This window comes from Capricornis sumatraensis, chromosome 19, assembly GCF_032405125.1.
Source record: "Capricornis sumatraensis isolate serow.1 chromosome 19, serow.2, whole genome shotgun sequence".
In the NCBI taxonomy this organism is placed as follows: domain Eukaryota; kingdom Metazoa; phylum Chordata; class Mammalia; order Artiodactyla; family Bovidae; genus Capricornis; species Capricornis sumatraensis.
The window spans coordinates 75,010,387-75,022,664 of record NC_091087.1 but is presented as its reverse complement, the minus strand read 5'-3'; the positions used below and the strand labels follow the sequence as shown (position 1 = coordinate 75,022,664).

The 12,278-nt window shown below is 39.9% G+C and overlaps 1 protein-coding gene across 1 annotated transcript in view; it reads right to left on the bottom strand.

Moving 5' to 3' along the window:
- MARK3 (microtubule affinity regulating kinase 3) overlaps positions 1-12,278 on the bottom strand; it is a 110,671-nt gene that overhangs the window by 77,164 nt on the left and 21,229 nt on the right. Inside the window, exon 2 of the mRNA XM_068991251.1 lies at positions 6,946-7,137. Within this exon, the coding sequence (XP_068847352.1) occupies positions 6,946-7,137 (192 nt within the window). The remainder of the gene's footprint in view (positions 1-6,945; positions 7,138-12,278) is intronic.

Below are 12,278 nucleotides of genomic sequence, written 5' to 3'. Positions count from 1 at the left end.
CTGCCCCAATCCCAGCAATGACTACTTTTTGAGTTTTAACAGAGCAGCAAAGGGCAATACCCAGAACCACCTGAGAGAGATAATGAGGTCTTCCTTTCTTTGTTCACTACTTATCTGAGTGGGGCCAGATTTTCTTCACAGACTTCAACCATAACCACATACCAAAATTGTCTGAATGCAGAGCAGACTTAAAATACAGCTACCTTCTACTAAATGAGATACTAAAGTGAATTTCAAAAAATTAAAACAATGTCATTCTTATTTGTAATTTGTTTTGGAAAATAAGTCATTTTTCATAAAAGTATGTTATTTATATTAACAAGTAAAAGGTTTATTATTTTTAATAAATTAATATATATTTTAAGTTTGTTAGTGCTAACTTCTAGAACAGTAAACAGCAACAGATGTAACTCATATAAACAAAAACTTATTTTGAGTCCTCAATTTAAAAAGTTTAATGGAACTGTGAGATTAAAAAAATTTGAAAACTACTGTTCAAATCAACGAAACTGCATATAACCACTGAAACCTACAATTTATGATTATGCAGCATCGGGGAAAACTTAAGGATAAAATTCTGAAGGGAAAAAACCATCATACAAAATCAGGGCCAAAAGTATGTTGAAAAAATATATAGGATATGATATACCAAAATAGTGGTATTCTGAATATTCTGATTGTGGGAATTTTTTTTCCTTTCTGGTCTCCAAACTTTCCGTAAAGCTGTTAACACAGTCTTGACACACACAAAAAGTTGTAAACTAAAATCTCAAGAAGTTTAGCACATTCAAGGATGAAAAGCTGAGGTTTTATCATTCTTACAACCAACAACAAATACTAATTGAGTACTCAGAGGCCGAGGACAAATGAGGTTCAAGCCTGAAACTCCTCTCGCTCCTCTCTGGTTTCCTCTCTAGTGTAGGAGAGAGGGCACAGACTGACAGTAAATGCACACAATCACAAAAGTGCAGTAACAAGCCGAGAAGACCAGTGGGAAATATATGCCAGAAACTTTCTGAAGGCGAGAGGGTGGAGGAACACTGTAACCAGAAACAACGTGATTCCCACCATGGCTTGGAAAGGGCTCCAGACCCGGAGGTTCCAGGTGGCAGGAGCTGCTGGGCTAATTCCAAAGTCAAAAGTCTGCATAAAGAACGCTGCTGCTCCTCAGCCAACCAATGACCACCGATTCCAGAAGTTAAAGAGGCTCTGGACTCCGAGTCAACAAGCCAGGAGAGGGCAGGAGTGAGGCATGGAGAGGGAAAGGGGAGGATTAAGTGTCAGACTGCCACTAAGGAGGGGTGGGACCATGGAGCCTCCCAAGCAGAACAGAGGATTCTTAATCCAGAGAACAGAAGGGTCCCAGCGACAAGATGGCAGAGATCGTGGATCCTCCAATAAAAGCACTGGACAACTCCCAAAAGAAAGTGGTCAAACATATTCTATGCATGCAAACCCAGCTTCCGATCAGCTTCTTAGGGTTCCACCTAAGACAGACAACCAAGACTTACAAGATTCCAGATGAAGTCTCTAAGAGAGACACCAACAATGAATCCCAGCGAAAAGAGAAACAACGTAGGGAACAAGAACAACAAAAAGAATCATGCTTTTTACTATCCTCAGGGAGTTAACAGAAGAAACAGCACTGATAGCAGGACTGGACACTAGAAAGACAAATAATCAGAGAACAAGAACGAACTCGGGGGAGGAGGGCACCCACAGGAGCGCACACACATTTAAGAGAAACACTGGAAGATACAGACATCTCCCAGAAAGCAAAACAGAAAGAGAAAACAAAACAAAAACATCAAGCCTCCTGAGAACTCATCGGTGGTCCAGTGGTCAGGCCTCAGCACTTTCACTGCCAGGGCCCAGGTTCAATCCCTGGTCACAGAACTAAGATCCTACAAGACGGTTGGCACAATCAAAAATCATATAAATCAAGGCCCTTTTCAAGGCTTCCAATCTCTGATTAAACAGAACTCCAAGGTATTACCTGGTAGTCCAGTGGTTAGGAATCCACACTTTCACTGGAGGGGGGCGCTGGTTCAATCCTTGGTCAGGGAACTAAAGACCCCATGGACTGCAGTACGCCAGGCTCCCCTGTTCCTCACTATCTCCCAGACTTGCTCAAATTCATGTCCATTGAGTTGCCGATGCCATCCAACCATCTCATTCTCTGTAGTCCCCTTCTCCTCCTGTCTTCAATCTTTTCCCAGCATCAGGGTCTTTTCTAATAAGTCAGCTCTTTGCATCAGGCGGCCAAAGTATTGGAGCTTCAGCATCAGTCTTTCCAAAGAATATTCAGGACTGATTTCCTTTAGGACTGACTGGTTTGATGTCTCTTAACACACCATATAAAAACTCTTTATCTTCTACTGACTGAATGAATTAAGTCTCTGAATTACCAAAATCGCCTCCTGGAGCACTCAGGGTTTTCTTTAGAGGTCTTAGTACCTCAACAGGAAATACACATCACATTCCCATAAAAGGGCAAGAGAATGCTGATGGAAAAACTTTCGTTTTCAATGGGCTGACAGGAGAACAGTACCAAGTGATAAAAATACAATGACTATAGATTTTAGGTTTCTTTTGATCTATTAGGAATATTATAATAAACCTGTAATAAAATATATACTATAATAAACCTATAATAAAATCAACTGTCTAAAAAAACTTCAGTTTTTTACCATATGACCCAGCAATCCCACTCCTGGATTAATTATCCTAAAGAAATTAATATTTATGCTCACATAAAGACCTGTACAGGGACTTCTTTGGTGGGCCAGTGGTTAAGACTCTACCACATTCCCAATGCAGGGTGCAGATTCAACCCCTGGTGGGGAACTAAGATCCCTTATGCCACATGGTATGGCCCCCTCACCAAGAAAAAAGTGGAATGAAATAAAAATTCATCTGATAGAGCAAATGGCACAAAGATGAATGACATTCTTAAGAAATAAGAATCATCATCAGGGGACTTTACCCTATTTCAAAAAATAAAAATGTACAATCAAAAGCTGCAGTAATAAAAACACCACGACTGGGTATAAAACTAAATAAGTTAAATCAGAGAAACCAAAGGGAATTTAACAATCGGGAGAAAGAACCAATTTTCCTGTGATCCTGGGAAAGCAGTAATGCACCTGGGGGGAAAAGTTCTCTACACCACATACTAATCCTGCAAAATACACAGTAAGTCAATTAAACATTCAAATGCCAGTCACAGCAGTATTAAAAGAAAAAAGCAGAGTCATTTTTACAGTCTGGGAAAAAAGTAAACTGTTCTCACCAAGACATGAAACCCAGATAGATCAGACCGATGTCTAAAAACACATAAAAGGTTTAAATCACTAAGAGTAAAAGAGAAAAGAAACACAGATAAAGGACATACAACAGGAAGCTTATTTTAAAAAGAAAATATGAATGACACAAATATATGAAAGTATCATCAATTTAAGTAGCTATCAAAAAAGCAATCTTTTTAAAAAATATCATTTTTTGGTTTATCCGACAGACAAAAAATTATCTACAGTGTTAGCAAGGGTGTAGAAAAACAGGCACTCTTATTCATTTTGGCAGGCTAATAAAATAGTACGACACTCTCTCAAAACCAATTTAGCAGTACCTAGTACTCTTGCCTGGAAAATCCCATGGACGGAGGAGCCTGGTGGGCTGCAGTCCATGGGGTCGCGAAGAGTCGGACACAACTAAGTGACTTCACTTTCACTTTTCACTTTCATGCATTGGAGAAGGAAATGGCACCCACTCCAGTGTTGTTGCCTGGAGAATCCCAGGGACGGGGGAGCCTCGTGGGAGGCTGTCTATGGGGTCGCACAGAGTCGGACACGACTGAAGCGACGCAGCAGCATTACAGTATTAAAATGCAGAAACATCACTTTGCTAACAAAAGGTCCATATAGTTAAAGCTATGACTTTTTCAGTAGTCATGTACAGATGTGAGAGCTGGACCATAAAGGCTGCGGGCCAAAGAATTGATGCTTTTGAACTGTGGTGCTGGAGAAGACTCTTGAGAGTCCCTTGGATTGTAAGGAGATCAAATCAATCACTCCTAAAGGAAATCAACCCTGAATATTCATTGGAAGGACTGATGGTGATGGTGAAGCTTCAATACTTTGGCCACTTGATGCCAAGAGCTGACTCACTGGAAAAGACCCTGATGCTGGCAAAGATTGAAGGCAAAAGGAGAAGGGGTGGCAGAGGATGAGATGGTTAGACAGCATCACTAATTCAATGGACATGAATTTGAGCAAACTCTGTGAGTTAGTGGAGGACAGAGAAGCCTGGTGTGCTACATTCCGTGGGGTCGCAAAGAGTCAGACACAACTTATCACCTGAACAGCAACAAACTACAGTCTCACATTCCCTCTGAACCAGGACTTCCAGACATCTAGGAATTCATCCTACAGAAACACTCTTAATAAAGGACAGAAAGTTATGTTTAAGGACATTCAGTGCAGATGTCTGCAATAGCAAAAAAATCAGAAACCACCCAATGCCCATCAATATAGGTAAACTATGGTGCCACCACACACTAGAAGGCAACGTCCCATTACACAGAGTATGTCAGATCTAGAAGCACTAAAATTCAGATGTGATAAAGGCGTGATAGAGTACTTGCCAAGAAAAACTACCATTATGTCCTTTCTTGTTAAAATAAACAAAAATTACTGTGTATATAAAAAAACTGTGGTAATGTATACCAAACTGCTCAAAGTGATCCTCTGAGAAGAGAGAAAGTTTAAGGAATTTTATTTTCTACATAATGAATTTCTATAATGTTTATATTTTACATGATTCTGGGTAAGACCTACAATAGGGGGGAAAAAGTAAAATCAATTTTTTCAGACCTCAAAAAAAAAAAAGTGTTTTAAGTTAGCCACTATCTAGTCAAATTCAAGCATTTCTGGAGAGAACACACTAGATGTAAACATGGCAAGTCTCACTCCAGCACACGTAAGTTACGTAAAAGGGGAGAGGGTCTGTCTGTCTTACTCCTTTTTTAACCCACCATCTCCCATCTGTATAAGGAAACTGGCCAAGTAACCACCTGAAACTGGTTGGGGGAAATAAACTCAGAGGTTCTGTTCCTTATTTCAAAAAGTTTGGATCTCGGGCAGCAAAGAAACCTCCACTAACTCAGGCTATTTACTGATTCCAAAAGCAGTCCCGGCATCTCTATGGAGTCTTAACCAGGGAACTGCCACTAAAATTGAGATGAAACGTGAAGAGGCAAATTTTTAGTTACAGTCTTTACTTAAGACTCCAGTTAGAATAGACCAATGATGCACAACCTTCTTCAGGTCCCAGAACACAGAGGAAGTTACCCAGGGTGGGTCCCGCTCCAGCAGGCCCTTGCATAGTGGACCGCAGGCCTCAGCACATCTTAACACTGCCTTGGCACACATCTCAGGAGGCTCCACTACATGGGAATCATTTCTTTATAGTTTCCTTCAAAAGTAACATTAAGTTCATTCAATAAATATTTATCAAGTACAGGGGGAGAACGGATACATGGATACGTATGGCTGAGTCCCTTCGCTATTCACCTGAAACTATCACAACACTATGTTAATCAGCTATATCCGAATACAAAATAAAGTTTTTTTTTTAATTTACTAAGTACTTAATAAGGCTTCCCTGGTGGCTCAGTGGTAAAGAATCCATCTGTCAATGCAGGTGATGCAGGTTCGATCCCTGGTCTGGGAAGATTCCCTGGAGAAGGAAAAAGCAATCCACTCCAGAAAATCCACTGCCTGGAAAATCCCATGGACAGAGGGGCCTGGGCGTTACAGTTCATGGAGTCGAAAAAGAGTCAGACACAACTTATCGACTAAACAACGAGTATCTGCTATGTGCCAAATATGGTTAAGTGCTGATGTCTTCCCTATAGATTAGAGGGGAAAGACAGATAAATAAGCAATTTGTAATATAATTGTACTTATAATAGTAAAACATATTATTTATGTAACTGTAATGGTAAAAATGCTATCTAGGGAAAAAGTATCGTGATTTTTAACATGAGTGCCATGCCTGGGGAAAGGGAGTCTGTCAATCACTACTTTCCCCAAGAAGTGACTCCAACACAAAAGGATGAAGTGTACTTTAGGCAAGAAACAGCAGGTACAAAGATGCAAATCCAAGAAACTATGTAAAAAAAAAAAAGCAGAACAGGGACTTTCCTGGTGGTCCAGTGGTTAAGAATTCAGTGTTCAATGTAGAGGTCACAAGTTTGATCCCTGGATGGGAAACCAAGACCCCACATGCCGCAGAGCGACTCAGCCTGTGTGCCACAACTAGAGCAAAGCCTGCACACCAGCAAATGGCCCGTGTGTCTCAATGAAGACCCAGCACAGCCAAAAACCAAACACACCAGAACAGTTCCATGCTGCACAAAAGGAATGGGAGGAGGGTTAATTAAGGAGCAGTTTAATGGAAGTGTTTTTGATAAACATGGAATGTGGTTAAGCAGAAAGCAAATATGACAAAAATTAGGAAAGCATGTGCCTTTCTCCATAATAACCTATCAAACATAAGCTATGAGATAAATGTTTGGGGAGATGAAGAAGCTTCTTGAGGATAAATCTATAAAAACAGTCAACACTTGATTTTTCCAAGTACCATGAGCTTGTAATGAAGTTAAACATTTTTACTGTGGTGGTACACATTTACCACTGAAAAAGAATGCTACTTCTTTATAAAGGCAAAGATCATTCAAATACCCAATATGTAATCTTTACAACAGGTAAAAAAATGAGAAAGTAAAAGAACTCCCAGGGTAATTAATATATAAGCTTCCTATTCTTAAAAAATGTTTAATTAGCTTACAGAAAGTCCAAATATATACATTGTGTTCCTCTTTCTCTCACATGGAAATAAACACAAAAGTGTATTAACAGAAATCAAGCATAATTTGTTACTTACCTCTCTGCCTGTAAGGATGTGTCTTGCCAACTTCACTTTTGCAAAATTCCCCTTGCCGATAGTTTTTAACAGCCTGTAGTTTCCAATGTGAGGCTGTTCATCCGCACAGGAAGCTATAGAGTTTCTACACCGTGCGCCAGAGCGCCCAGAGCGAGAGGTTACTTCCTGCCGCCCATCTCCATGTGACGTGTGCTACAATCAAACAGACAACAAAGGATAGGAAATGAGGAACCTACAGCAGTTGACAGGGTTTAAGAGTCTCTAGTTGAAGAAACAAAACATCACTGCTTTAATTTTAATCCCAATACATATGGCACTTTATGGGGACTTGCCCATGTGATATAAACTCATGAGGAAAATAAAATGCTGAGAAGAGAAATACCAGTCTTGAACTTCAACTGGGTGTTCAGATAGATGAGATTATTTTCTGTATGTGGCTATACTATAAAATAGGAGAAAGAAGACTGCCTTACAGTCATAAAGAACCTAACTTTCCCACATGCTATTAAATATACCAGCACATATTATACTTAACACACCTTCTGATATAGGTTGAACAGGTAACATCACCATTCACCAGATGAGGATACCTTGAGATTTATTCACCACCAAATCACTAGTGAGAAATCCAAAGAGAATATGGATTCCCAACTTCTTTCTAAACTATGCTGCTAACAGTGATGTTTAAGACAATGTGTGCCAGACTCTAAAGCCCTTGATAAATATTTGTTGAACAGATGAATACAGTACTCAACATACTCCAAAAAGGTAAAACAAATTATAAACGCCTCTAACCACATTAAATAGAAAGGTGCTCCAGTTACACATGCCTGGCGGGGACAGCTCTGCATACATGAGCCGCCAGCTGCCCAGCGCTCCCTCTCTCCTCACTGGCGCCCAAAGGCTGCCACACCCCACTGCCTGCCACACCCCACTGCCTACCTCGCATGAGCGCTAACTGCTTCCTCTCCTCTCAGGACACTGTCAAGCACCTCCATCCCTTTCTCCTCTCTAAGTTTTTGTCCAGGAAAACGTCCCTTGTTTCTCACGTTCTCTCTCTAACTGTAGGTCAAAACAAGCTTGATTCTAGGTGATAAACGTAAAAAACTACACTTTGTAACACATTCTTATCAAGGAAAAATGAAAAAAACTAGTGTTTTACAGTGAAAGCTTAAGAATTTGTGCCACCAACCTCTGAATTCCTCAAAAGATATCCTTTTCAGAATGTCCACGTTAATTTCCATCTACATTTTTATATTCCTCTAAGTAAATCTCTGTCGCTCCTGTACCAAGTTTTGAGATACGTTTCTTCATTTTAAGTTAGAAAGACTTTTAAAAACTGGTTACAAATCTAAACAACTTTATTCCTGTAGCAAAAAGATTCTAATTTTCAAATGAGAATTTTGGGAAAATAGCCCATTACAAGCGAGGAATAGCAAGGAAAGATAAGGCCTTCAATGAACAATGCAAAGAAGTAGTGGGAAACAACAGAATGGGAAAGACTAGAGATCTCTTCAAGAAAACTGGAGGTATCAAGGGAACATTCCATGCAAGGATGGGCACAATAAAGGAGAGAATGGCAAGGACCTAATGGAAGCAGGAGACTTAGAAGAGGTGGCGAGAATACACAGAACTGTACAAAAAAGGTCTTAATGACCAGGATAACCATGATGGTGTGATCACTCACCTAGAGCCAGACATCCTGGAGTGTGAAGTTAAATGGGCCTTAGGGAGCATTATGACAAACAAAGCTAGAGGAGGTGATGGAATTCTAGCTGAGCTACTGAAAGATCCTCAAAGATGATGCTGTTAAAGTGCTGCACTCAATATGTTGGTAAATTTGAAAAACGCAGCAGTGGCCACAGGGCTGGAAAAGGTCAGTTTTCATTCCAATCCCAAAGAAGGGCAGTGCCAAAGAATGTACATTGTGTACAACTGCACTCATCTCACATGCTAGCAAGGTAACGCTCAAAACCCTTCAAGCTAGGCTTCAACAGTACATAAAACGAGAACTTCCAGGTGTACAAGCTGGATTTAGAAAAGGCAGAGGAACCAGAGATCAAATGCCAGCATCTGCTGGATCACAGAAAAAGCAAGAGAATCCCAGAAAAACACCTATTATGCTTCAGTGACTAGGCTAAAGCTTCTGACTGTGTGGATCACAATAAACTGGGAGCTGGGACTATTAGACTACCTTACCTGCCTCCTGAGAAAGCTATCCGTATGCAGATCAAGAAGCAACAGCTATTTAAAACCTTACACAGAACAACTGCCTGGTTCAAAATTGGGAAAGGAATATGACAAGGAGTATGTCAAGGCTATATATTGTCACCTGCTTCTTTAACTTATATGCAGAATACATTATGCGAAATGCCAGGCTGGATGAATCACAAGTTGGAATCAAGATTGCAGGGAGAAACCACCACCACCTCAGATATGCAGATGCTATCACTCTAATGGCAGAAAGAGAAGAGGAACTAAAGAGCCTCTTTATGAGGGTGAAAGAGGAGTGAAAAAGCTGGTTTAAAACTCCACATTCAAAAACAAAGATCACGGCATCCAGTCACTTCATGGCAAATAGAAGGGGGAAAAGTGGAAGCAGTAACAGATTTTCTTTCCTGGGCTCCAAAAATCACTGCAGATGGTGACTGCAGCCATGAAATTAAAAGACGTCTGCTTCTTGGAAGGAAAGCTATGACAAATCTAGACAACATATTAAAAGGCAGAGACATCACTTTGCTGACAAAGGTCCATCTAGTCAAAGCTATGGGGCTGTTTTAGAAGGAAATCAACCCTGAATATTCACTGGAAGGACTGGATGCTGAAGCTCCAATGCTTTGGCCACCTGATGCGAAGAGCCAACTCACTGGTAAAAAAGACCCTGATTCTGGGAAAGACTGACAGCAGGAGAAGAAGGGGGCAGGAGAGGATGAGATGGTTGGATGGCATCACCGATTCAATGGACATGAGTTTAAAGAAAACTCTGGGAGATAGTGAAGGTCAGGAAAGCCTGGCATGCTGCAGTCCGAACAGCAACAAAGTACGGTTTTAAAATAATTTTGGTAAACGTGTTTGATATATGCTTATTTCCAAACTATACATAAGTTTCATAAAAACAAGGACAGTAATTTACTATTCCTTGTATCTTAGAACAGTAGTTGTCATATGTAACAGGTACTTAATAAACAGTGGAAAGTGAAAAGTGTTAGTTGCTCAGTCATGCCCAACTCTTTGTGACTCCATGGAAAGCAGCCCACCAGGCTCCTCTGTCCATGGGATTTTCCAGGCAAGGATACTAGAGAGGTTTGCCATCTCCTTCTCCAGGGTATCTTCCTGATCCAGGGATCAAACCTGGGTCTCCTGCACTGCAGGCAGATTCTTTAGCAACTGAGCCACAGGGAAGCCCTAATAAATATTGGAATGACAAAATAAAAGATATCAAAACACTAATCACCGTAGCATTCAGATGGTTAAATTACAAGAAATTTTTATCTCCCAAACTTCTTTCTTCTATTCAAATATTGATTGAATGATAATGTATAATCAATTTTATATAATTATGAGCTGGGCACTGTTCTGAGTGTCAGAAACCCAGCAGTACATAAAACAAAGTCCCTGTAACCATGAGGTGTATGGCTAGCAGTTTTACTATTTATGCAATGAAAACAGTTATTAAACTACTATTCAAAATTTTGGTTATAAAAGCTTTTTAAATGCAAACATACACTTTTAATTTACATGTTCATAAATTCAACCCTTCATGTATTAATTAGTTTATAGAAAATTAATTTTCTGGAGTGTGGCACAGTTAAGTAGACAAATATTAACTTTTGCACAAATCAACCGTCTTCTACTACATGTAAAATAGAAATATTAGAAGAACCTTAAAATTTCATAAGCATGAAGTTTATACCTTTGCTTACTCTACAATCTATTTACAATAAAAAAGTAACTCCTGAGACTTCTCAGGCAGTCCGGTGGTTAAGACACTGTGCTTCCACGGCAGGGGGCCCAGACCATCCCTGCTCAGAGAACTAAGATCACACAAGCTGCGTGAAGCAAAGCCAAAACATAAAAAAAAAACAAAACACGAACAACCGCCCCCCAAACTAACTCCTTAGCACTACATCCACTAGTAGGTGCCCTATAAGAGAACAGAGATTTCTGTCTGTTGTTCATCATCAGATATTCCCAGAAACTGTAACAGTGCCCACTACGGACTGCTGCTGCACGAACATTAAATGAAGTCAAGGTCCTCTCTGATCTAAGCCATTACTCCTCGGCCGCTACATCACCACTATTCTCTAGCGTGATCATCCCTCAGTCTGAGTGCTCTTTCTTCCATTCAAACCTAAGGACATCCTACTCTCTCCCGTATGCTTGAGTCATTTGTCGCCATCTTCCCTGACTCTTCCTGCATCCCAGCAGAACTGCTTTTTCTTTGGACTCCCAATGTACTTTGCTTGTATCTGTCTCTATCTTGCTACTTTGTTATAGACACTTATCCACATTACTCAGACTTCCTAGAGAAACTCACTCAACTTGAGGTTCCACACAGTCATTTGCCCAAGTTTGGCCAATGCCAATGAGATATGAGTGAAAGTGAATATGTAGTTTTCATGCTGAAGTATTTATTGTCAGTGCTTGACTCAAGCCCTGTGTTCTTCTGTTCTCCTGAATTTAGAATCTTGTCCAAAGAGTGAGGATCATAGGACCAAACGGCCTGGAAATGGAAATCAGGCTTCATGGAGTCAATGTTAAGCCACTAAGATTCTGGTCATGTATGTTGCCACAGCATAACCTAGCCTACATAATACACCCTCAGGCAAATAAACAGTAATGCAAACCCCAAAAGAAACCTGTATTTTCCCACAAGAGTATAAACTCATATAACAGATTGAAATAGCTGATGTTTGCTAAATTCCTATTGAGTTAAACTCAGAATATTTAGTTTGATAAACTCCTTAAATTTTAAAATCTAAGGTTTTTAACTAAAAAATTCTCTCAGAACAGAAGCAAATTAAACTGCATTTTGATTCTACTTGGCTTCCATCCTCCCCATGCATCCATCAGTAGCCCCAAAGAAGAAATAATTTCCCAGCGTTTTAGCAAATAAATTCTTGTACTATTAGCCAATTTATCCATAAATTTTTTTCTCCCTAAGGTGACAACAAAAAGTGACATTAATAGTAGCCACTTTTTGTGGAAGCACTAAAAACCCAACAGGCACTCAAAGCTGTTTAATTTAATCTTTATTAAAGAGTAAAAGAGTCCAGATCTTTCTCTCAGAGAATTGAGCTGAACCACTTTATCCACCAAGAAAACTAGAACAT